This window comes from Gavialis gangeticus, unplaced genomic scaffold, assembly GCF_001723915.1.
Source record: "Gavialis gangeticus isolate Ggan-Ray unplaced genomic scaffold, GavGan_comp1, whole genome shotgun sequence".
NCBI classification, from domain to species: domain Eukaryota; kingdom Metazoa; phylum Chordata; order Crocodylia; family Gavialidae; genus Gavialis; species Gavialis gangeticus.
Genome location: NW_017728997.1, coordinates 31,830,073 through 31,857,573, shown reverse-complemented (window position 1 = coordinate 31,857,573; position 27,501 = coordinate 31,830,073). Strand labels below are relative to the sequence as shown.

At 41.8% G+C, this 27,501-nt stretch overlaps 1 protein-coding gene across 1 annotated transcript in view; it reads right to left on the bottom strand.

The window, feature by feature from the left end:
- The window catches only part of FGD3 (FYVE, RhoGEF and PH domain containing 3), a 204,939-nt gene that overhangs the window by 14,743 nt on the left and 162,695 nt on the right, over nt 1–27,501 (bottom strand). The window contains exons 10-17 of the mRNA XM_019505031.1: nt 25,100–25,246; nt 23,900–23,992; nt 22,418–22,497; nt 21,988–22,018; nt 21,422–21,523; nt 13,319–13,381; nt 5,673–5,795; nt 3,212–3,364 (exon numbers count right to left, since the gene is read on the bottom strand). Of these exons, the coding sequence (XP_019360576.1) occupies nt 3,212–3,364; nt 5,673–5,795; nt 13,319–13,381; nt 21,422–21,523; nt 21,988–22,018; nt 22,418–22,497; nt 23,900–23,992; nt 25,100–25,246 (792 nt within the window). The remainder of the gene's footprint in view (nt 1–3,211; nt 3,365–5,672; nt 5,796–13,318; nt 13,382–21,421; nt 21,524–21,987; nt 22,019–22,417; nt 22,498–23,899; nt 23,993–25,099; nt 25,247–27,501) is intronic.

The following is a 27,501-nucleotide window of genomic DNA, read 5'->3' as shown; positions in this document are numbered from 1 at the left end:
ATGGCAGGGGGTCGGACTAGATGATCTGCTCAGGTCCCTTCCGACCCTAGAAACTATGAAACTATGATTCGGAGAGACAGTGATTCGATTCAGCTGAATCGGATCCGAAGATTCGGCACCCCTTCAGAGATTCAGCCATAGACTAAACAAGCAGCAGTTCCTCAGCCTGCTGGACACAGCTGCCTTCAGCTGGTAAGTCTGTTGTGGTGGGCGTAGGGGGGAGGGAAGGGACATGGGGGAGGGAGGGATTGGAGCTGGGTGGGACAAACTACCCAGCTGGAGTAGGGGGGGCTCAGGACTGGGAGCGGGGGCTATGACCTGCTGCTGCTTGCCCAACCGGGGCGGAGAGGAGCGGTGCAATGCAATGCAGATGTGGCTCACTCCGGGTGGAAGGGGGCAAGCGGCAGCAGCCCCTGATCCTAGTGCTGCTATGCTCGCATCCTGTACCCTCCCCCCCACAACTGGGCAAGCAGTGGCATCGCCTGCACTCACGGGCCCCATCTGGGCAGTGCCCACATCCCGCACCCCCATGCCCGGCTGCCACTTGCCTAGCTGGGCCACGGGGGTGCAGGATGCGGGCGTGGCAGCGCTGGGAGCGGGGACTATGCCCTGCTGCTGCTTGCCCCCCTTCTGCCCGGAGCAAGCCACGCCTGCATCACACCCCCCTGCCCTGGTGAGGCAAGCGGCAGGAGGGCATAGCCCCCCACTCCCAGCATTACCATGCCCACATGCCCCCCACCTCCCTCCCCAAGGCCCGTGCTCCCTGTCCCAGCTGGGCAGCTTGTCTCAGCCCCAGCCCCTCCCTCCCCCATGCCCCTTCCCTTCCCACTCTGCCCACCACAACTGGAGGCAGCTGTGTCCAGTGTGGTGAGGACAGCTGCCTGTTTAGTCTATGGCCGAATCTCTGAAGCAGTGCTGAATCTTTTCTGAATGGATTCGGAGGCTTCTGATTCGATTTGAACCTTTTAATTGGCCTCCTGATTCAATTCGTAATCGGAGATTCGGCTGCCAAATTGGGTAAAATCTACTTCGAATTGAATCAGCTACCGAAGCTTTGCACAGCTTTAGTTATCCCTGCTTGTTTTTTTTTCTCAATTAAAGCTTCTATTTAGAAATCCAAGTAATTTTTTAACACTATTACTAGCAGATGCTCTAGTGTACAGATGGGAAGTTGTTTGGTGAACTGTATCCAAGGGCTGTGTGACAAAAGGTAAAAAAAAACAACAAAAAAATTGTCACTGAAAGATGTCTCTATCATATTGCACTTCCCAATGGAAAAATCTCTAGAGGATTTCTGGCAGTTGCTAATAATACTTGTGAAGTCACAAACTCCTGAGTTATCATTAAGCTCCTTACAAAGCTTAATACAAAGAGAGGGGGAGAAACTGACTTGTTGTGATATCTCTTTTTTGTGCACCATCTTTCTTACATTTTACCTAATCCTTTCAAGACAGGAATAAAAGTCAGAGAATATGACTGCCCCCTTGGGTTTTTACAACAATAATCTGTTCTCTGAAGTAATGCCTTTTGTGCACATTTCACTGGCTTTTACATAGATTCCTGGCTTTCAGGATTATCAGAATTTTCAGCTGTTTAGGTGCAGGCTTTAAATTTGTTGGCAGATAGTTTCTGCTTAAATGGTACTAGGTAGTTCATGGTAAGAGAAACCAGGATTTACTGGTGAATCCTTGAACTGTAGCCAGATCTGCATGGCATCCTCAGATTCTGCAGCTTAATATAAACCCACAGAATCAGATTCTTTGCTCTGCCTTAAAATGATGCAGTTGAGGAAGGGAGAATGTGACTTTATCCAACTTTAGACTTCACTGATTCTGCACCAAGCTGAAGCTGAGATAAACTATCTAGCAAGAGAGAATTACATGAGTCATAAAAGCCAAGACACCACAATGGCAGGTGGCAACTGCCTACAACCATCTGTGGGCTGCTCTGTTGCTCAGGATAGTCATGGCTCAAAGCACTCTCATCCCTTCTCCTCTTATCTCCAAAAGGCACCTAAGTATGTCTCTGTGTCAGAATAAGTACACAACAGTGGCATATGCTATCTCTGGCTGTACTCTAAGTCCACATATACTCTATCCCTATTCCCAGCATTGTACTTTATCTCTGATGGAGCATGAAACAGGTCACCATGGGTGCAGCTGACTAATTAACTTTGCAGTAAACATCTCAGTGTCTACACATGTGCCCCTATTAGGGTGTGTGAAAAGAATAAAGTCCACAGTGATACAAGTAAAACACAAGTAATACCCTGCTGTGGAGTGTTTTCATGTGCATTAGCACATGGGTAGATACTACCCCACTGGCTACGACACAGGGTGCTTCAGTGCAGGGTTAGCTGGCAGGCAGCACCCATGCTGAAGGACCCTTGTGCCCCAGCCAGCCACTCCACAGCATGTGGAGCCCCACTGGAGCAGCCCAGCCTGGTAAGGGACCTGCCAGCCCAGGGATGCTTTGACCAGGCTCAATGCACTGCAGAGGAGCTGGCTGAAGCATAATGGTGCTTCAGAGTAGGGTTAGCCAGCAGGCAGCACCCATGCTGAAGCACCCTCAGGCACTAGCTAGCCCTCCACAGCACGTGGAGCCCAGTTGGAGCAGCCAGCCAGGGTAGTACTTGCTACAGGGTAGAACTTGCTCTGGCTGGGCTCCATGTGCTGTGTATGAATAAACTCTGGAGCAAGATGCTCCAGAGTTTTTTGCTCGCAGGCACACGTGTAGATATGCCCTGTTTGTGTAAATTTCTGTCGCTCAGCTACCCCAAGAGAGGAACCTTTAAAAACAGTGGCTCTCTCATTCTGCTGCTTCTTGGTGTTTCACAAGATAAAAAGAGCTTTTCACACCTTTGCGTGGTTCACTGAGAAGTCAGCTCCACTCACATTTTGTGGTGAAATTTCCAGAGGTGCAAATTATCCACAAAAGAGGGGAGGAGGAGGGAGTGGACAGTGTGTGCATGCCTCTATTTGTTTAGTGTGCAAAACCTGAATGTTCCTGCATGAAAAGCCATACTTCATGTTTGAAATGTATGCCCATATGGCCAAACAAGTACTAGGTTGCCAGGCATGTGTTAGGAGTGAGTGTTAAGCTACCAAAATGGTGAACAATTATGATGACTATATCCAAAGGATTTTAACAATCAAAGCAGATTCCTATGTCTATTTAGTATATTATAAGATGAATAGGAAATTATCAGTACCTCAGTAGCTATTTTTTTCTTCTGTTCTCCCACACCTTCAGCTCCAGGGCTGCTTGGGGCTGCTGATAGTATTTGAAAACAGTCTTTGCATACCCGATTGTGACGGCTGTTATCTGCAAGTGGCTTAAATTCAGAACATTTGGCACAGATAACCTGCATGAGAGAGATAATGTTTTATTCTTCAGTCTTTAGTAAACCAAATTCACTTTTATTAATGGCTTTGGTTAGTGCAAGCAGCTGAAATAAAATTCTGTAAACTTTCAAGCACAAGACAGCAGCAGGTGTCATGTATCTTTTATATGTATATGTCTGGGGGAAAAAATGCTGTATCCATCAGAGCTTAAGGAATAATTGTTGCAGTCTTATGTCCTGTTCCAAAATACAAACTAAACAAAATATTTCCAACCACTAACAAAGTGATGTTACATGAAAAAGCTTTTGGAGTCTTAATTTTCAAAGTGATTCATTGTTTTGAAAGCCCACAATGAGATGCATCAAAGAAAACTTGTAAAAGGAGTGGTGAGAATGCAGGGCATGGGCATACCATACTTTTTGAAAATCAGGCTTAAGGTATTTGGTACTCAACATCTGAAAACAGCATTCAGAAAATCACTAGTCACTTTTGAGAGTATAGACTAATATATTAAAAATACATGACCACTAATACTAAATTAGTCCATTTTTTCCTGATTTGCCATGAACAACGAATTATACATTAGTCTCATAAAATTCGTGCCTATGAGAAGTGTTGGATTTAGGGCTCTAGTGTACGATTTCACATCTGAAATTCCATGTTAGTAACTGCTGTTGCAGACTACTGTGATGAAGGGATCAACCCTTTGTGCTCACAATACAGGAGTCATCAGTAGGATTTGTCTTCAAATCCCATTTTATTATACAATAATGCAACAAGAACGCTCTTCAGCCAGAAGAATATATTCTCACAGGCAGACCTATAGGATATACATTACTATACATTCCTCCTGTTAAATGCCCCATATAAAAGTGTTAAATGCCACATCATTTTTCTGAAATGCGCAAACAAAAGCAGTTATTCTTTTAATATGAACATCCTAGCTTAAGGCAAATTAACTTCTTTCATTTGCATATTACTGTCACATGAGTAAGCATTGTGTAACAAACAATTGTTTATTTAACTTTAAATGATTAATAACCTAATTCTCTTTATTGTCTTTGTGTCCATGAGGGAGGTTTTTATTTGATTTTTTTTCCATAAAATTGAGCTTTGATATAACAGTTCAACCGCAAAGAAAATGAACGTGATAACTGCAGTAATTATTTAAAAAAACCCTGAAGCTTCAAGAGCACTTGCTCCAGTTTGACTGTGTAATCTGTAATTTTATTTCTAAGACTAAAGCTTTTAAAAACGTTTTTTAAAATATCTTCTTACCTGCATCCCTCTCTTCAGACCAAATTTACCTCCATTTCACATCATGAACAAAATTATTTTTAAGCTACTTAAATCAGGAATACCAAACTGTGAAACTAACGGCACAGAAGAAGGTTGCAGGTCATAAAGAAACTAATCTCATACAGGGTTTGAATTACAGGGGAGCTTGAGCCCCCTATAAAACAAGAGCCCCCCATAAGATTTGAAAATCATAACCTGAGGGAGTCTCTGATTTTTATTAGGGCATCGAGATGGGAAGCCCAATTTATTTTGCAGATCCTCCCAAGAGACAAATTGTAATTCAAACCCTGATCTCATGCTATTTTAGGCTGGGATTTTTCAGGAGAACCTAAGAGAATTAGGAATCCAAATAGCACTGAAATTAAATTGGAGATGGGCTCTTAACTCCTGTAATATCCAGGCATTAAGCTACTACCACTGGATTCTCCGGACCTTTTAAGTGCAGTGGGCAACCTTCTTAGGCAAAAAGCACCACGCCTCTATTTTCACACAAGGGAAAATGCAATCTCATCACTTTAGCATTGTATATTCAGGCCTTCTGTGAGCTTCTGAATATATTGTATATTCAGGACTCCTTTGAGCATATCAATCAGAACTAGAGAAATGCTATGAAATGAGTGCTAACACAGGAATGTTCTGGACTGTTTATTTCATTGTTGGTTAATGTTTATGGCACATTAACCCTGTAGGGACAAACAAACCTGTTTAAAATACTGTAAACTATAAAAACCTAAGGGAGAGGAATCTTTTTTTCAGCAGTGTGATACATGTCTCTTCAACACCTCCATCCAAGAATACAGCTCTGTTTCGACTCCCAATGGACAGCACAGCTTGAAAGATCTGTTCTATCACGAACCTGCTGAGCACTCCAGTGCCCTTCAGCCAAACTGCTGAAAAATTAAAAGCTCTTTCTGAGGTCCAAAAACTACCCAAATTCTTGGGATCTGATATTACATTTAAATTGTTCCATCTACACTAACTGAATTGCCAGAAATGAAACGTCTGCTAGAGTTTGCTTCCAATACTCACTGCCCCACACTGTTTGCAATGATGCCGCCTCTTGGTGATGGAGTTGAAGCTCTCGTTGCAGCTTTTGCAAGCCTGCTTTTCCTTGTCTCGCTTAGATTTGGATGATTTTCGGCAAGGATCAGCCTGAAATGAAATTTATAAATGGAGGACTCTGTATAACAATTGCATATTGCAAAATAATTCTCTGTCACTCAGCTTTACCATATTTATTAAGTTCTTCCCAGTGTATGTTCCTCATACAGATATGCTTAAGGAAACTCTTCTCTTGTTAGTGATACGGATAGCCTGAGACTGCAGTTGACAAATGATACATCAGCTCATCCAGTGCTGATTGGCCCTATAAGGCTCTAAACAGCATGGTCTGTTCTTCACAGAGGCCATCTCTCCTGTTGTGAGACAGCACAACCATTGAATTACTCCATCTAACAATCTATTGGCAAAAGGAGATGGGTGGGGAGGCACAGCGAGGGTGTCTTCTTTCTGGAAATCACATCTTTCTCATTGGTCCAACACGGTCTGAACTGATTTAAATTTGTTGCAGTGTTGATCTATTCCCTTGGGTGTGTAAGGTTTCAGTGAGGGTGGGGCAGGTGAGGAGACAAGTATACTAGTTGAAAACATTTCTGATGCATTAAACAGTTTTGAGGTTGACACTGTCCAACTCGTAAATCTATAGATCTACTTACAACATCAATTTGGTAAATTTAGATACATTAATTCCTAGCCATCTTGACTGCACCTTTTCCTTGGTCAGTGCTGCTCGCTTTAGATTGTCTTTGGTGCCCATGAAAGGAGAGGAGGAAAATTATAGGCATCCACTGCACTCCCCACTATTACAGATACTGCAGAGCCCCCTGCTTATAGAAAGTATACACCAAATTACTCTGGCAAAGGCCTCTATCATATCTAGAGAGAGGAAATCTGTCGCACCGTACCAGATACAGTAATGTATGGTAGTTTTATTAGCAAATTCACATCAGATTTACCTCTCTCTCAAAACAAAAACAAATAAAGAGCCGTGTTAATTCATTCCCTCATCCCTTGCTTCAATCTACTCACAACATTTTGAGAGAAAATGCTGTCTAATAAGTTTTTATGATTTGCCCACAAGTAAAAGCAAGAGCAGAGGCATTTTCTGTTTGTTATGGAGTTTATACGGAGCTCCAGAAATCAATTAAGACAAAGATCTAAGCAGCAATTTCACCACGTTTTCAACCTTCATCATTTTGTCAACACAGTTTAAAGGAATCTGCATCACCAGATGAAGAAACAAATTGCATTTTGACAGGCCGGCGATTGTACATAGAGGAACACCTGCTCCTCATATCCACTGCCTCTCCCACTCCAACACAGCTTTTCTCCTCAAAAAGATGCTAAGAGATAAATCATGGGGCCTGAGACCTGTCTGCAAAAATAATTTCAGCTTCAAAAATTCTGAAGACCCTAATAAGAAGGAGGAGGAGGAGAGGGGTTTTAGAGAGCTGGGAATTTAGAGAGAGCAATCAGCATGGTTGAGGAGGCAGCCCACTGATCGCCAGCTAGTGGTACTAGCCCAGAAGGAATCTCACCACTTTTTCAAAGGCACTTTTTCTCCTTAGCCCAGTGAAAGTCTATAAATGAGTGATGTCTCTGCAGTGAGAATCAATGGTTGCTCACAGACATTAAACCCTCCCCCAAAATATGGCACCTGAAACTCAGTGTGCTCCTGCACTGAGCCCAGCACATGCGCAGAAGAGGCAGCACGTTAGTTGGACCTGGCTCACCCAAGGTCTGTATAGGTTGGGCACTTTAGTGAGGCTTTTTTGGTGTTTTTGTCTAATAGCTGATTAAAACAACTAAAAGCCCTGCTGAAGTGTCCGATCTATACAGAAGTTGCGAGCCAGGTCGAACTAATGTGCTGCTTTTTTCGGTAAAGCATGGTTTTGTGTTTTTTTCAATGTCTGTAAACAGCCAATATGTAGCTGACTTAATTGAGCTGCTGAAGCAGAGAGATATTCAGAGACAAGCTGAATATGCATAACTCCCATTGACTGCAATATAATCTGGGAAGAAACGATTAGACAAAAATTTGAATCCTGAGTCACTCTCATCCCAATGAATTAAAAGGGTGAGGGCCAGGCTTGTGTCTCATTTCTCAAGAAACTCTGACTTTGCTTCTGACTCATTTTGCTTCTGCTCTCAGCAAAGGCAGTATGGGAAGAAATGTGACTGTCTTTAGTATTTTTATCCCATGGGAAAGTCTTGCCTGAGAGAAGCCAACATCAACGTGTTAGGAATATATTGGCTACCCTTCACGCATTCTTCCTCTAGTCCATGTTTAGCATCTACCACATCTACTATTAATCTTCTCCCTCCTCTAGACCACAGCAGTCTCCCACAGGGATATTTTTGTCCCTCACCTTTTCAGTCAGTGCCTCTCTTCACTCTTTCCCTTTGCTTTAATCCCACTCATTTTCTTCTGCTTATCTTAGCCTTTGCCTGTTTTTCTACATAAAGCTCCCAGCATACTCATTTACTTCTTTCCTTAGCTGCATCATTCACTCCCTTCCTTCTACCTTCTACTCTTCTTTTTGGTGCAGGAAGGTGAGATGGAGAAGAGCCTTGGCGCTAAATTAATGGCTCCAACATTGAGTCTTTCATCATCTTGAACTGACTCTCTCTGGTAATTTTTCCCTGGCTTAGAAGCAGAATGCTCCTGAATACGGTTGTATGACCCGCCTGACCTGCAAGAGTATTAAATGTGTAGTACTGCTAAATGGCTAGCAGTGAGCTCTAGCTCTATACAAGAGTATTAAAATGCATTCCCTCATTTTTAATTTGTGCTTTCATTTTTATTCATTTCCTCACTGCTTCCAAGGCAAAATTTCAAACTTTTACACAGCACATATGATATCCAGCAATTACATTTTATGAAGCACATCGATACATATCTGCTCACATAGTGAAATTGCTAGACCTCTCCTTCTATACACATTTACTACTCAGCAGAAAAGCATGCATGTAAATCCATGCCATCTCTCACACAGCTCAAATGCACTTTACTTGACAAGAGCCAGATGTAGCCAATGTGACACTGAATTATCATGACAATGAAACACTTACAAATGCCTGGGATGAGCCACTACTAATAATTTTAATTTCAGACTATGTTAGACCTGCTCAAAAAAGACTTACAATTAAGAAAAATGGATTACTTTCACTAATCAGCATGAATTGAAAGAGCATCAGTTCCTCCCCAGCATTTCCAGTGGCCAAAGCCACCCATTGATGAAGAACTTCTTTACAGCTCTAATTCTGATGTTCATGATAATTAAACACTTATGAGAGCACATTTCCCTTCATCTACTAACGGAATAATCCTTCTGAAATGGTTTGAGCAGTGTACTTCATTACTGGATTTTTTTTTAAACAGTTACAATTTGCATCAAGAACAATAAGCCATTTGGTTTGCTTATTTGTACTGTGTAACTTCACTAGTGTTAATGAGATTACACGGGTGTGACTGAAGGCAAAATTAAGCTTTGTGAGAGATACCTTATTGGAAGGTGACTGTCATAAACTTATTCACAGGGTATCCTTGGAGCCCCAATTTTCTCCCTGTTGTCTTACTGCTGCTTGTCTCAAGCAATAGACCAAGGCTTGTCCCTGGGATGAATGCTCACACCTGCAAGCCTCAGCTCCACTGCCCTTTCCTCAGACCCTATAGCTGCAGCAGAGGAATTTTTTTCCTGCTCCAGGTAGTTGTCCCTCGAGAGTTCCAGGTCCCTCCAAGGGGCTAGTTTGGAATATCACTTACTCTTTACCACAGGCAAGCAGTAAGGTAACAAAACAGAAGGATTTATTATGTAGAAGAAAATAATTATTTGTATAAGAAAAGTTTTGACCATGTAGTTTGAAGATGAAACAAAAAGACAGGTGAAATTTCTCACTCTCTCATCTGGCTACAACCTAGTCCTTCAGGGAGTCCTGCCAATATTTCCCAAGATCAGCCTTTCTACTGATCCTGCCAAATCCTGACAGCTGGTCACCTGGACTCACCCCAAGCCTGGGATAATCCACAGACAATTACTACCTTATGGATAGCTCCCAACTACCTTCAGGACCCCCTACCCACCAAATAACATTGTTCCATTTGCTGAAAGGTCTGAGAATTCCCTTCCTAGGGCATCTCAAATTCCCCTAATGGTCCATCTCCCTGAAATGCACTTGCTATTATGGGGATGATTTGTCCCATTACAGACCGACACTATTTTGGGGGACCATTCCAATAATAGCCCTTTCTACCACGTGCTTGGAAGGCCAATTGTTTTTGCCCTAGTAACACAACTGGCCAGTGATACTTACTAGTTTTGCCTTCCCTCTGTTTATTAGGTATGCATTCCTAAAATACTTTGACATATAAACAGCTGTTAACTAGCAGTCTGGACATAACCTTTGATTCAGCTATGTCCCAAAATTGTAATGATGCATACAGATGGAGTAATACAATCCATACCATGATAAAACATGATGAATGCAGCTTAACATTGACTTTTGAATGAGATGAAACTCAAAGTTAATCAAATCTTCCTTGGGACAAATACCTCTGGTGAGATCATTCCTACTTTTGAGGTAAGCCTGTGACAGAGATCACAAAGAATACTAAAAAGAATACTACTGCTTCTACCTGTCTATTCCCGTAGCTACATACAGCCAGGAAAAACAACTGCCTAAAATTCCTCAGTTGTAACTGAATTGCCAGTTAGCCGATTTGGAATACACTGGGAAGCTCCAAAATAAGATGATGATGTGTACATCCACAGTCTAAAAGACACCCAATTGCCAAGAGAATAGTCTTGCTAAGGGATCTCAGCAGTAGATGCTATTAGATGAAGTAGCCTGGATGAGCCAGCTTTCAGATATGAAAGGGTCATATATTTAAAGTGTCAGGCTTTGGGATGGACAGATATGCTAATGACTGGGATTTGCGGTCGAGGACAATTTTTGCACGAATTGATAGTTTTTATGTGAATGTATTTTAATTTATGGCACAGAGGCCCTTTAGTCCATGACATAATGAATGTTAAAAAAGGTCTTTCATTTAAAGTTCTCTAAATCTTAATAAGGCTTCAAAATGTCCCACTGAAGCAGGTGATTGTCCCTTTATAAAAACAAAGTGAAGTATGAAGAAGTCATGGTTATTTAGTTACTGAGCTGAAGAACTGGCGACACAACCAAGGAAACATTTTCCCTTCTGGAAGCACTGAACTACATTAAAAGAGACAGTCTGCTTGCTCTAAAAAGCATGGGTGAGAGAGCAGAGAGCTACCTACTTCTAAATATAGACTGTCTGAAAATAGTTCCTCGCAAAACAAGGAAGTGCTTTGAATCAAGTAGACAGTCTGAAAGCTACACTGCTGTTGTCATAGCTCCCCTAACCCCAAGCCAAGGAGTTCCTTGCTTAGGGTATGTACAGGGGCTATATTTAGATCAACCTATCCAGAGTAAAATCAATCTAAATGCCCTGAGTAGGTGAACTGATTTAGATTGAGAAAGGGTTAACGTGATCTAAGAAAGGGTTAACACAATCTTGCAAATATCTGTACACACTTGTGGTGCACCCCTGGGGCTGGAAAAACTGAGCTTTTTGTGCCAGCCCCTGGGTGTGCTATTCCCCCCCTGCACATGCTGACTGGGCTATTTTTAACTCCCCAACCCTCCCCCTCAAGCTAGGCACCTCATGGACCTCCTAGCCCCTGGATCCTGCCTACTACTCTCCCCACTCCTTGTTACTTACACCAGGCCTCCTGAGCAGTTCCCAGGAGCAGCAAACAGCTGCACATGCTACTCCCGGTCTACGTTCACACAGCTGAAGGCAAGCCACATGAATGCAGACCAGAAGCGGTGAATAACTGTATGAACCCTCAGCAAACTGAAGTCTCTCGTCTCATTTATTGAACCGAATTTCCTAGTTTTATAGATGCTCAGAAAGAGATTTTGCACAAAGGGAGCCTGATGCTTACTGAAACTTCCTGGTATTACTATTTAAGTAAAATAATAATCATAAGGCTTAATTTTCTCACATGACCAATCCTACTGTGTTATGGGGACTACTGACAGGGAAAGATTTAAATATACTGTCAAGTCTTTACACGACTGGGTTTCAAAACAGTTTCTTTCACACACCACAATGTTGTGATTGCTAGGCTGTTTGTACTTTACAGTTGTCTAAAGTTCTCTAGATTTTGATGAAATGTTTATCAAAATGTTAAATTTGGGGAAAAGAATGGAATAAAATATATCAGTAATTTATTATCCAGAACAAGTGACACTTAAAAATAAGTGTTTCCAAGGTCAGGATCCAGGGCTAGGGAGGGGGTGGGGAGAAAAAAGAATCAGACAAGCAGACATCACAGCTGAGCTCTTTCAGTTTCCTTTCACTTCTGAGAAGAAGGGAAGAAGCCCAAGAAAGCTCACAACTGTTTTTGTGCTTCCATGGTTTTCTTGTTATTTATCTCCTTTATTCTGCACCTGGACTTTAAATTTTAAGTATCTAAATTACACATGCAGGTTATGTTAAGAGGGTAAGTAGAAAATTATTAGATCTTTACACAGGCAGCTGCACAAATGAAAGCATTTGCAAGTTCAGTTATCTATTTTTGTTCACTCAGCCTCATATTTTCCACGTGCAGGTTACCAACTTACACACAAATACATGTTTTAGTGCATAATTTCAGAATGAATCTTCAAAAATAGGCTGAAGTGGAATGCAAACTTATATTAAATAGTAGGATTTAAACTTTGCAACACTGCTAGGGTTTTTAAAAGAAAACTTTTCCAAATTCAGTTTCTCTCTAATGCATAGGATTATTTGTAAGACATACTTACTGAGCACTTCACGCTGGGGTTTAGGGTAGTTTTCCACTTGTGTATACAAAAACTATCATTAAATACTGTATACTGTGTTAATAATATGATTATCAGATTCTATAACAAAGTGTTTACATACTGTTTTGTATGTTTCTTTAATTTCCCTCATTATTTCTTCAGTGCCCACCTATATTAATATGTAATACTTCAAAAAAGATCTCATTCTTTTATGTATTTCTTCACAGGAGAAGGAAGCTACAAGTTTGCTGACCACCACTACCACCAAGTGGTTTATATGCGTAAGCTTTAAGCAGAGAGCACTACTTCTCATGTTCACATTGGGATGGTTGTAAAGAGATGTTATTAAAAACAAATATTGCTTAAGGCTGTGATATGCAACACAATTCACAGATCATGCTGATGTTATTCTTCAGTTAAAATACAGCAGAATGAGGGGAAAAACATCAGACAAGGATAAATTTGAAATGATTCTGAAATTTTTTAGTTTAGTATTTTTGATAGATTCAAATATAAATTTATATGCTGGGCTTCTTATAATTTGCTTTTCTTTAAAACACAACGTAAGGGATATTATTAAAGCAGCCAAAATATACCACTCAAATCCATTGATAGACAAACACATAGTGAAGATTCATCCTGAAGTGTATCTATGCCAAAAAAGCAGCTGACAATACAGCATTAAAAAGTACATTACATCCTCCTCTCAATGTTTTCCTGCCACAAAAGATACACTTTAAAGTGTTCTCAACAAGAAAATTCATCTCATGATTACTTACCCCTCCAAATGCACTGCAGCCATCTGCTCCTGGCATAGACTCCACAGAGCTGGTGCTTGCTATCTGAAGGAAAAGATATCACAAAAACATTTCAATATGGAGACTGCACTTAAATGATTTTTGAACAGTAAAACCAAAACATGGAATAATGTACTTCTAGCCTCATAGATGTTCTGTTTGTGAAAGTAAATTATATACATATTCAGCTACTTGCAACACTTAGCTAACTATGAAGTGGGTGACTTTACAGATGGCACTGAATTGCCAAGGCCTGGTTTTCTTTCAGAAATACGGGCACTCTGTAAGTAACCGAGAGATGCATTAAAAACAGCATAGAACAAAAACGCATTAAAGAACACACAGAATAAAGAGAGCAGTTTTTGATTTGCACTGCTACTATAGATTCCTATAAGACAAAGCAGCAAAGCAGTTTTTGTAGTCATTGGACTCTTAAGATGGATGTATAACCCATTGTTTCCAATTGTGCCCGTGTAAGCATTTTATAATTGATTCTTTTAAGACATCCAGGAAAATACATAAATATACTTTAGCAATGTATTTAATTAAACTAAAAATATCAATTACTAGACACCACAGACATACCACATGCAAAAATACTCTGTAAGCACAAGTCCAACCCCAAGAATATCTGCATCATTGCCTTAAACTTGAGGAGAATATTCTCTAAGGAAAAGGCTCTATTTATGATCGAGTTCCCTATGACATTCATGCATTTTTCCCACAAGCCCTTCAGAAATATATAAAGCATAGATCTAACATTCTTAGACAATCTTAAGCTTCAGAGAATTCACACTATGTACTTTACTCCTTACAATTTCATTTGAAAGCAGTACATTTCTTTGTTGTAAACAAACCAGGCTGTAAGAGTATAATTGTAAAAGCTGTTAACTCTGATTTTTTTTTTGGTGGCTATTTGTATCCTAGCACAACTAAGAAACTGCTTGGAATGAACACTGTGCATTTGCAACACTGAAAGCAAAGAGAAGCCAACTGGGTATAGATGTGGTCTGGATGCTTGCAAACTTACAATAGCAGAGTAGCAGAGTCACACTACCCACTAAAGGCTATAGGAAGGATCACACCTACTCAAAAGGATGAAATCTTTGTTCACTTCCCTATATCCAATCAGGGGAACAGGCATCTGTGGAGACAGGCAACACTATTGTCTTTGGAGAACATCTAAGGAGCAAACTGGGTCTCTCAACAAGAACCCTATTTAGTCAATTAAGGAGCAGCCCTGAGGATTTTCCTGTAATCCTGCTTAGCAAGAAGGATAACACCTGTGACAGGGTTTCAAGAGAGCGTGTACACTGCTGGGAGGGAATGTGAACTTTGACATGGATATGAAGAATGCTCCCCAAGAAGAGGTAAAGCAGCCTAGCGCCTCCTGGAGCCCCAAGCCAAAACAATATGTATATACAACACCTACACTTTCCCAGAAGCACTCTCCAGCCTTGAGATACAGATCTCAGAAAAGCTTTACTAATATTGGTTCAGTAAGCCCTACCATTTCCTCAAGTACCATGTCCCAGCACTGTTTTCTGTCCCACTTTGTTAGGCAACTGATATCTGCTAGTTTCTTAGGCTCTCATCTGTGTTTTAACTGCACCTTCTAATAATGGATCAAGGTGTATCCAGCTCACCAGGCATCAAATATTTTTTCTCTGGAGGGAAACAAATAACTCTATGAAAAGAGACAGTCTCACTCCAGAGAAAATATATTTTGATCTTCCTTCCTTGTGGAAAGTGTAGATGCACTCCTGCCAATTTGCCTAGTTAAAGCCCTTATGTTACTTTCAACATTTCCAAATCTGTTATACAAACTGGTCATTTTTCATTTATTTGTCCAAGATACTGCACCAAGAGATGAAAATTGATGAAAATTCCTGGACATCTAACTAATCACTGGACACACAGCTGCCAGATCCTGGGAGGCCTGCTTTCACTGAGCTCAGTGCTTGGCCTGAGACACACCAGGGCTCTTCCTTGGCTGATGTCCAATATCACATGCATTAATGCTTCTCACACATCACAAGCCTTTAACTTTTTGAAAACAAACAGGGAAAGTAGAGTGGTGGTGGCTGGGTTGTTCTCAGCCTGGAAGGAGGTAGGCAGTGGGGTCCCGTGGGGTTTGGTCCTTGGACCGGTGTTATTTAATATCTTCATCAGTGATTTGGATGAAGGCATGGAGAGCACCATCTCCCAGTTCGCAGATGATACCAATTTATGGGGCAAAGTTAATATACCGGAGGGCAGGGAGCAGATACAGGCCAACCTGGACAGGTTGGATCAATGGGCAGAACGAAATAGGATTCAGTTCAACAAAGATAAATGCAAGGTACTCCACCTAGGGAGGAGGAATCCCCAGCACACCTGCAGGTTGGGGGATGACCTCCTCAGCAGCTCAGAGGCTGAGAGAGATCTTGGAGTCATAGCTGACTCCAAGATGAACATGAGCTGGCAGTGTAACGAGGCCATCAACAAAGCCAATCGCACCTTGTCGTGTATTAGCAGATGCATGACCAACAGATCGAAGGAGGTGATGCTCCCCCTCTATGCAGCACTGGTTAGGCTGCACTTGGAGTACTGTGTCCAGTTTTGGACACTGCACTTCAGGAGGGACACAGAGAATCTGGAGAGAGTCCAGAGGAGGGCCACTCGCATGATTAGTGGTCTCCGTGAAAGACCCTATGAGGGGAGGTTGAGAGATCTGGATCTCTTCAGCCTTTAAAAGAGACGACTAAGGGGTGATCTTGTAGCTGCCTGTAAGTTTATCAGGGGAGGACAGCAGGGAATTTGTGATGCGCTGTTTACCAGAGCGCCCCAGGGAGCAACTAGGAATACTGGGTGCAAACTAGTGGAGAGTAGATTCAAGTTAGACATTAGGAAGAATGTTTTTACAGTAAGGGTGGCCAAAATCTGGAATGGGCTTCCAAGAGAGGCCATGTTATCACCTAACTTGGAGGTGTTCAAAAGGAGGCTTGACAGTCACCTGGCTGGAGTCATCTGACCTCGGTCCTCTTTCCTGCCAGGGGCAGGGGGTTGGACACAATGATCCTTCATGGACCCTTCCGACTCTACAGTCTATGAATCTATGCTGTTTAGCAAGAGACAATATTTATGAAGCCGTAAAGCATGGTAGATGGAGACTGAAAAAATGTGCAGGCCCTTCTCCTGAAAGAGTCCATGCTGCAGTGGAACCTCAGAGCACTCAGACTCCTTGAAGCACCAGGGCTGTGCTAGTGCTGAGAAGAATGCAAAATAACAGCCAGTAACTAGGCTGAATCTCTACCCATTCCAGAGGATGAGTCAATTATTAGTCTGGTACTTGTATTGTAGTAGTGCAAAGTTATGACCCCACTATTCCACATCTATGCAAACATACAGTAAGAGACAAAAGGTGAGTGTGAAAACCAGTGGAAGGAGTCAGAAAGGGAGGATGAGGTTAACAGTGACGGCAAAACCCACATCCGCAGATGGGCTCAGAGCCTTTGAAGGCTGTAAACAAACAAGAGATATTCATGGAATATGTAATCGTTGCTGGCCATCTGCACAGCCTTTATCAGTCAGTAATTTCAATCAGCACAATAGCAGAGCACAATTAGGACTGAATAGTGTCTCCCAGCCCCTAACTTAGCCCAGCTTCCTCCCTGAACCTCTCATATCCCCCCTCCTGGCCATTTCTAGCACAGGTCAGAGCTTGCATGCAAATTTTCAGACTTGACAAAAAATGTGACATGTACAACTATTCACTTCATACACACAATGCTCTTACCTCCATGCTAGTAGCTAGATCCTGCAAACACATGCCATCCATGTTCAAACCAGGGTTCTGCAAACATGCCATCCATGTGCAAACCGGGGTTCTGCCATAGCCCATTAATAAAGCACTTTCATCAATTTTGCTATATACGTTATAGGCAGAACGTAAAAGTCAATCCCTCCTGTCCGATTTGCACATGCAAATGTCTGTTTATGCCTGCAGAAGACCTGAGCACACCTTTGTAGATGACAAGCAGAAAAGACAACTGGAGGGTTGAAATTTGGATCTGATTTTTATAATTAGGCACAGGATCTCTATTTCATAATGAAATCTTCAAATCCTAATTGAAAACACTACCTACAGTAGCTCTGTCCCATGCTGGGATTCAAGCTCTAGACTAAGGTCGGTCCTTTTCTTTCTGAAAGTGGAAAGAACTGGACATGATCCGGCAAACATAAGGGGACTCATTTCTCAGGAGCTCAGGAAGAAGTGGCATGCAGTAGCAGCCCAGTTTTCAAATTTGTGTGTTCTTTACTAAACCTATTGTGGAACTGAAGTGTTTGGTTTGAGACTAATTTATATTGCTGTGGGTAAAAAACCTGTGTGTTATTAATGTCTGATCTTGGCAAAGCACAAGGCTATGGAAATTCAGTTAAGAAAAATATTAAGAATCATTTATATACAAGACTGACTCTTGTACCTTACAGTAGCCACTATGAACTTCAAATTCTGCATATAACATTATAACTTATCAGCCACCAAGTACTAAGGTCCTGGAGTGGGGAGTCTCAATATACTTCTGCTTTTTTCCTCCCCATCAGTTTGTAGGGCCCAGTACCCAGGGTTCTCAGAGAAGAGTGAGCAATGCCTCATTCCAATCTAATGCAGAACCGTGGATCACAATCATGGATCACAACAGAACTCAGTGAACTCTTTATATGAATTGATACAAAAGTAAAATACAGGTTGTGAGAACATAGCCATTCTGCCCAACATCTTCTAATGAAGATGAACTTATCAATGAAATAAAACTGCTATCCTGAGATTGCCCAGTTTCTTTATTCACACGATCACATGCATCTCTTTTTGATAGTGATTTGTAGCACATTTAGCTTGACATGAGAGCCTGAAGCTGATTATGGTGATAACCCAACTTTTTCAAAAAACTGGTATAAAGAAAATTAGCATGTATATTGCACTCATATCAGCCAGGAAATGAACTAAATTTCTTCCCTGCTTGGTTTTTATGAACTGCTAGAGTATAACATGTAACTGTTTTATTAGCAAAATCCTAAAATAAACTGGAACTTAAAAATACGATATTTTTATAAAAGACAAGCAGAGAGTCTCTAACTGAACAAGGGCAAGACTGCTAGTTAATTCAGCTATTAATCAAAAAGGACACTGTATTAGAGCATTTTGGCTCTGACAGTAGCCATGCAGAACCTAAATATTCACTGGCAGTTATTTTTTCTTTGTTTTTTGTCATATTTTAAATGGAATGTTATCAAGTGATTAATAAGTGTGCAACGTTGCCTTTTTTGCAGAATGCTCCTCAAGGGTGTCCTGTCCTCACTCATACAAGTGAGACGCCGATGAATCTGTTGTAGAAGGGAGAGCTAGGACAGGAAATGTCCCCAGGACTCTGTGTAGATGGATATGGCCTCCCTATTTTGAGATCTGCCAGGCTAGGGACAGACATTATACATAAACTGGTTTAAGTGATCAGAAACTGGTTTAAACCTGTAACAGAGCATAAGTTCAGTGCACATAAAACCAGTCTGAGAATGGCTGAAACTGGTTTGAGATGAACCTGGTTGAATGTAGTATCAGACTTAACTGATATGGGTCAAACAGATTTATGCAATATCTGTCCTAGACCCCTTCCTGGTTTAAGTTAAACCAGAGTCCCCCAGCATCCCACATGCTTTGGACCCCTGAGCTGGGCTGTGCTGTCTGCTCCAGTGGAGCAGAGTTGACCCCACCCCTCTCCTTCCTAGCCAGAGCACTATGACTGCTATGGCTGGCTGAGGGACTGCAGTGGCTGCCAAGGTTCCACCTGCTTCCCCTTCTCTGCTCTCCCATCTTTCCTCCCCCACGTGGCTGCTCAAAAAGGGATCACCCCTCCTGCCTCTCTTCCATGGCAGGGGCCCTAGCGCAGGGACCCAGCATCTAGTCATGCCCCACCCCCCATTCCATGCTAGATAATGTTGAGAGGTGTCTGTGTGGGTCTCCAATTTCACTGGAACAAAGGGCGGGCAGCTAGTAGCTTGCAAATGCAAATGCACCCTATAGATAAGAAGAGCTTGAAACTAATGAGAGAGATATTTTCTTTTGTAGGGCTTGATGGGCTGATAAACTTTTTTCTGACAAGCAACCTGTTGGCTGCTGGCTGCAATCTGTCAATCTTCAAGGGGGGATAAAGAAAGATGTTAGAAATGACCTGGTTTGCAGACAGTATGAAGAAGCAGGGAGAGGGAGACTGGAAATCCCAGTATCATCAACAGATGCAGGGTCTAGCAACACTCCCACCCCCTGAGCAGTGAGCGGGAAAAAGCCTTGGAGGGTGCAGGCAAGGCTGGGGTATACACCCATCCCTAATTAGAGGATCCTGCCGGGGCCTGGCCATGCCCCCACCTCATCTCAGCATGGTGGAAGGGAAGGGAGGGCTGCTCTAGCATGCCCGGCTTCTAGCCTGAGCCACTGCAGGCATGTCTGGAATGAAAAGCAGGCACATCCAAATTGGTTCAAGCTTTGCAGGTTACACTAACCTATAAAGATGTAATCAATTCAACCTCAGGCTTTTTAAATGTCTGTCCCTAGCCCCTGTGTCAGGGACAAGCCACATGACCTTTTATTTCAGGAACAAACTCTACTTCCAAAAGGCAGCTGTGCTTCAAGTCCTTCTGAAAATTTCTTCCTCCAGTGCCCTCTCCTACTCTGGCTTTGGTCAATGCCATCATTTCAGTGACTGCCTTAAATCAAGCAGCAGAGGGGACATTATTGTCTTCATGTGATCACAGTAACTAAAACCCCTATGGAAAGGTCTTGAAATTAGATAGAGCTGAGACACAACAGAAATCCCTTAGGTTTCTACTCTTAGAAATGTATAGAACTTAATATCGCATTTACTTTTATTCTAAGACAAGTCCCCACCCCCCAGTCAGCATGGGGAGAAAAGCTCCTCATCTTAGACTTGTATACAAAGCAGAGCGGGGAGGTACAGGCGTGGGGGAGCAGGAAGCTGCTGAGGCTGCAACTCTGGCCCTGAGCCCAGGTTTGGGCCAGAATCAGACCCACAGAAGCTGTTTGCCTCTCTCTTCCACTTGCTCACTTCAGCTTCTGCCCCCTGCCCCCTCCCACTGTCAAGCACACAGAGTACAGGGAAATTCCATTCCCTGCTTGACCAATCAGGAGTGCCAATACTGGTGCATGGCCCAGGAAGGGTCATACTTCCACATGCTGTGCTCCAGGGAGGGAATAGACCCCAAACAGCATCTGACAGTTACATGGGGAGAAAAGGGGGATAAAGAAGCAGATACTGCAGGGAGAAGTGGGAGAAGAGGCAGAGGTTTTGGGGAGCAAGGGAGAAGGGGCAGAGACTGTGGGGAGTTGTGGGGAGGGGGTGCCAGATAGGACAGGAAAGTTATGGGTAACAAATTCAAGACAACCCTCCAATAATTAGACTATCTACCTGGAAAATTATCTAATTTTACAAACTTTCCATATATAAAATCTAATTATTGGGGGGGTCGTATTAAATTTAGGGTCAATTTATAGTAGATGTTATTTTTTTACAGGTATTTCAGAACAGTCATAGAATTCTATTGCTGAGATGCATTTACATTTACAAATGATAGTGCTATCAAAACTGCAATAAAGATCAACATTTGCTATATTCCTTAGAACTCTTTTAAAATAAAACAGTATGAGAATCTCCTGACAAAATACACGTCTCAAAAAAGATAATAAGCAAAACTCCCAGTCACACAAACATCATTCCAGACAGCCAACCACTCATAATATTGAAGAATTCACTTGTTATGCTAAATGAGCTACTAGTCTGAAAAACATGACTGATGGGCCTCTGCACTGAATTACTCTGATAATATATTCTGTACCTGCATGGTTGGATAACTATGACTGATCTACATTTCACAATAAAAAAAATGGGGGCTGACTGCATACTAATGTAACATAAAAATCAAGAACAAGACTATAGTATTAAAATAGCATTGGCTGTATATCAGGCCAGGGTAAAGGATATGCAAAATATGGAAAGGAAATATATGTAGATATGTATTCTCTCTCATACTTACTGATGAGTCAGGAAAGTGCTCATCTTCTTGAGAAAAAGAGCTATTAAAAGCTCTAAATGTTTCACTGTTCTGTTTATGTTTTTCAATTGTTGCTTGAATTACCTGAAATATGCAAGGAAGGACAAAAACACATTACAATATACGTCCTGGAAAAATTTTCTTATGGAAACTGTCAGGATTATTGCTTCACTGGAAAACTGATACAATAAAAAAAAACCTCACTGCCAAAGTTCTTTGTTCTTACAAAGGTTTTAGTCAATCAGTTTTCCACTTTCAAGTATGTACAAACATATCTCAGAAATATGGATCTCCATCTCCATTACAGAGATGGAACTGTGTCTTTGGTTACACTAAGTTAGCAAATGAATCAGAATGACAGCTCGGGATTTACCAACACTATGTGCAACTCTACCCCCTCTCCCCCCAGCCCCCACCCAAATCAGACCATACTACCTAACTTCTTAAATGAAAATGCATGTATTCAAATTCAAACTAGATGATGTGAAAACAGAATGAACTGGGGGATGTAGAAATTTCAATCAATATAAACAACTTTGTATCTTAACCTGAATCCATTCTCTCTTCTCGTCTTCTGTCCTACAAGAACAGAAAAACACAAAAAACACCTTACTGCCTTGTTTTTTGTATGTTCAATGAAACCAAGTATTGACATTTTCACAACTTCACATGCATCAGCAACTTTAATTTTGAAATCAGTTATCCTATAAACCTCATGAAAAATAGACCCTAATATTATTACCAAATATAATTACAAAAATTCATAACTTATTGCTGCTTATTCAACAATGAAAGCAAATCAATGTGACACTTCAGTAGGCTACAACTTAGTACCAGCAAATTCCCTTTTTTACATAATTAATCGTTATTGATCTTGTAGTCTAAAACTAGATCATTCTAGCACAATCATACCTCTAAATCAAAAATAAATGTGCATATTCATATCCACAAATTCAGAAGGCTGAACAAACATCATACCTAGCTTGTAGTTCCAATGATCTCTTTTTTCCTGTTATTGAAAATGTATGAGAGGCATTTTGCTTGACAATTTCTTGGACCTGGTAGAAACAAGCCAGTATTTTACTATTCTTCATTTTATTTCAGTCATTTTTAACAGCTCTCAAGCATCACATTCAAATCCTGAATACCCCAAAATGAGATGACTACCCAAATAATATAGCAGACAGCTTGAAATGAAGAAGGATCCTTTTCATTACTTTTCGTACTGTAACAGCACCAAACAGCTCTACTCAGAGACCAGGGCCACACTGAACTTGCTACATATAAAGACAGCAAAAAGATAGTCTGAACCTCAGAGAGCTTGCAAACTAATTAAGGACTTCCAAGTTCATTACATGAGATAAACAGTTATTTTGTCACTCAACTCTGGGTGGTGGCCATATGAGGGTAAGTCTAAGAAGAGTAGCACTTGGTGCATCAACACATGTATGAACTTTAGTTAATGCACATTAAATTTAGTACACCCATTGTGAGGTACTAGAAAAATGCGCATTAAACTGGCTTAATGAGCTTTAACTAAGGCAGACGCTTTTTAAGCACATTGGTCTATTTTAATGCGCATTAAGTAAAAGGCATGGTTTTTTATGTGATGCTTCAACACACATTAAAATAGGCTAATGTGCATCTAAGCGCACATGTAGGTGTGCCAGTGCTTCAAAATGAAGAGCAACTGAGAGAAATGATCTTTTCTTTCTTTCTACCAATCTCAGTTATTGAGAATACTATTGCACGGTGTTGCTATCGTTATTATGATAATTTATTTCTATTACTGTAATGCCTCTGAGCCCTAGTCACCAACCCCCATACTCTGTGCAAATACACTTAACTAAAAGATGGATATAAATCTTTTCTTACACTCTGAACTTTTACCTGCAGTTCTAGTCTACAGTATTTCAAGAGGAGAGGTTAGAAAATAGGTGGCATACTTCTCTTTATGAGGTACCTGAGGCAACATATCTGAATGCTAATTTCCTCAGTAACACCTGAAGGGATCATAGGGAAATAGTGCACAAGCTCACATATGCCCGTGTTAGCTCATAGTCACCAGCTTCAATTGATATGCCCCTTAAGGACATTGAACTAATTTTTGTTTTCTGATTGTATTCTACCAGCCCTTAGGCCTTCAAGTCTGAGCTCATTTCCAAACAGAACCCCAAGCTGCAAAGTAAAAAAGCTGACTGCTGCGACACCAATTTAATTTGAGCATCACTGACACTGAAATCCCAGCTCTCCAGGGTGATAGAATTTGCTGAAGGGTTAGCACAGAGAGACAAATAATTCTGTGAGGAGGTCTAGCTGTCTGATTGTCAGAAGCATTACCAGTGTCTGAAAAATAGCTTCAGCCCTAAAGCCACTGTATAGCCCCTCTGCTGGCTACAGAGGAGGACTGTGATTAAGGGTTGGGGGAAGTACAAAAATAGGAAAAAAGCAGATGCGAACCTGCAAGCCTGCAATGTCCATCTTCTCTCGAACACTGAACTTCTGGCCTATCAGCCTCAGTTTTGGCACACAGTATAATACCATGCTGTTGAACTGTAATAGGGGAAGGTATAAATTAGGCAATACAGGCAAGATGGGGTTTGCATTTTGACAGCAGTATGATTTGGAGCACTGGTCTCCCTCGTAACAAAATGCAGCTATCATAAATAATCTGATTTGCTTAATCAACCTCAAAAAGGAAAGAAAATTCTAAGGACAGATTTAAGGTATTGAGCGAAACCATGGATGTCACTATTTGGAGGAAGTGGTCAGGGTGGAAATAATATCACGCATAGCCATTGTCATCTTCTGCAAATACTTGTAATTATTGCAGGGTTGGGGGCCTATTAGACATCTTTCTCCACAGTGTTTCGGGTCCTGATTTAAATTCTTCTGAAGAAAATTAGAGTTGCTATGCTGATTTCAGCAGAAGCTGGATTATTTCTTGCTCAAGAAGTTTAAAGAGAAGTAGCTTCTTAGGAATGGGATAGGGAACTTACTTCTCTCAAAGAACTTGGCAACTTAAGCGTGGAGATAGGAAGACATGAATAGAAGAAGTTGTTCAGGGGACAGAGGTGGCAGGTAAAGAATACAAGGAGGCATAAGGGAACTGGATATAGATGTACAGGTTTCCCTCGCTTTATGCTGTACATGTGTTCCTGGAAAACGGCGCATAACTCGAAATTGCATAAAGGGAACCCACTTTACAATGTAACAAATGGGGCTACGTTCCAAGCCCTCGACTGTACTTACCCCAAACCCATTTCTACCACTTTTACAAGACAATTTTGGTACTCCCCAACAGCAGACAGTACACAAAGCACAGAGTGGTGGTGAATGTTACCATAATGGGGATGGCAACTACAGAAACATGTGTCGCAGACAACAATTGAAGGGCACAGATCCATACAGGAGACTATATTTTGGTGTGCAGCCGACTGCAGGCTTCCACCACACTGATCACATAAGAGTGAATTTACCTTGCATATAACAAATTTTTGGTATAAAAGGGTCATCACATAAGAGCGAATTTAAACATACAGAACCCGCATAAAGTGAGGGAAACCTGTATTAGCATTCTGCATTGTGATCAGAGGAAGGAGACCATTGCTGCAAGAGGGAAACAATTAATAGATGCAACACTGAATACAAGAAACTTACCAGAAACAAGTACCTATCTTGAGCTGTGCCATTCTTTGCTGAGAGTTTCTGGATATGTCCTTCTTTAATGAGTTCGTTGGCTGGGTTAACAATATCCTCCTCACCTCCAAGTCGTTCATATACTTCTAAAAGCTTGTTCATCTTTTCCTGTAGGTGCAGAAGGTTACAACTACTGAACAAGGAGTTAAAAAAAAATACTTCCCTTGTTCATTACTTAAAATATTATTTGCTGTGGAAGCCATAAACTATTCAGACTGGCATGAAATCAAAGATGTAGGGATGGATGTTGAAATATGTACCCTTAAAAATAAACTGTTATTCCATGCTCCAATACTCTCAGTTCTCTATTGTGGTTACCTTTGAGTCATTCTTTGCTTGAAGTGTAGCAATGGCATCTTTGGCCAGTATATCTGAACATGACTTAAAAGACTCTTTAGATCAGCGGCTCCCAACCTTGGGTTGAGACCCAAATTAGGGTCACGGGGGGTCCGCCCCTTGCTCCACCTCTCTCGCCTGCGGGGCTTTCCCAGTGCATGGTCTGTGGGGCTCTCGCAGCCACTGCCCCCCGCAATCCCGGCCAGGCTTGGGCTCTGCTGGCGCCACTGGACATGAGTGAGTCCGTGGAGGGGGTGGGGGTCGCAACCCGGATTTACGGTCACAGCAAAAAAAGGTGGGGAGCCACTGCTTTAGATCTTCATAATTTAGTTAAAGTCCTAACGTCAATTCCAGCACAGCGAATGTCTGAACCACTGTTCTGTGGTAAGGAAGTAGGGTTCTTCCACTGCGCCAAGGAACACAACACACAGCCAAAGTTAGTCACCTCTTAAATCTTTCTTGGAGTTTGATTTTGATGACAAGTCAACTGTAACACAATATAAACCTTGGCCTATGCTGTCTCCTGCAGTCTGGCTAAGTCTAGGTTCCCCTGCAAGATCTCTTCTATCTCAGGGCAATACTCCAGCTGCTCTGGTAGTCTCACTGATGCTAATGAAATCTACCTGTAGCATAATGCAGGCTCATCCTTAGTACTTTTACGGAAGGCTGCAATCCCTGAATTTATGGTGGCTCCACAAGGGGCCTATGCTGGGGTCCAATCACTGCCTTCCCATGCAAAATTTAGCTTATGTGGAGGACCAGCACATGGCTTATAAGTTCTCAAAATATGGTCTTAGTGCAATTTAAGTGTTGCATAGACCTTGGTTAAGCTCTTTACACAGGAGCTAAATCTGACACTTCCGTAAACACTGTCTCTCCCTGCTCCACAATCTGTCTTGCAAGGTGACTAGATCATCCACTGATATCTGCTACCCCAAGTAGTACAGCAGCTGTAGCAAACAGAAATAGGAAATATTCTTACATCTCCAAGTAGCTGCAAAATCAGCTAAGCAACTGCAGTGTTTGGGGAGTTTCAATTCTTTTAAAGTGGTAGCAGGTGGATGTATTTTTTTTAGCAGGTAGATAAATCTTTCAGGGCAAGTGTTCCAAGAATGAAGGCAAAGGTCTATGCACAAAAAAAAAAAAATCATATACACACATTTGTGCACAGTACACCAAGTTACTCATGCAGATTAAGTTGGGGTTTGAGAAGTGTTTAGTGCAGTGTGCATACCTGGCACCCAAACATCATGACACTGCACCAACACCTGCCTCTACTGCCACCATGCCCACCAACACACTTAAAATCACCAAAGCAATGCAAAACCAAAAGACAGGAAACAAGCAAGCAGATCAACCAACCAGTGAGAAAAAAAGCAACGTAGTCCATGAAGAGTTTCTCTATCCCCTGAAAAGGGAGAAGAACCAGAGACTCCATAAAGTGCACAAACAGCTTTGCTATTACTAAGCTATTTAGCGTGAAAGAAATGCAACATGGTTTTTTGAAGCAACCAGTTGTGATTTCCTCCAAAATCGTCAGGGGAAGCTGCAGGGATTCTTTTAATCCTCCTCTAGCAGATTTAGAGCATTTTGCCACAGCTCTTGTACTTCTTTTAGTTCTGTTATGGTTACAGACTCATTTTGCACGGTGATTTGCCTGATGCTTTTGGGTGCACATACAGTGTGTAGCCATTAGCAATTAGTTATTGGTTTCTACCTGATACAAACTGGCAGTTTCTCCACAAGAAGGGCCATGCAGTTGCTGCAGGGAAAAAAGCAGTGGCACAAATTCATACCAATGTTTTTTGCCCTAGTACATGTTGGGGCTAGAGTGGGGAAAAATACTCTTGGTGGGGTAGTGGAGGCTGCGGCCAGTACCTGGGCTGACCCCAGCAGCCTTACCTCGGGTTCTGGGCACCTCTCGGGGCTCCAACAACAGCAATCTGGGCATGCAGAGCCTAGCTGGCAGCTGGAGCGTGGCTCTGGCCGGCCAAGCTCCAGTTTTTCGCAGCACCCCCCCCCCCCCC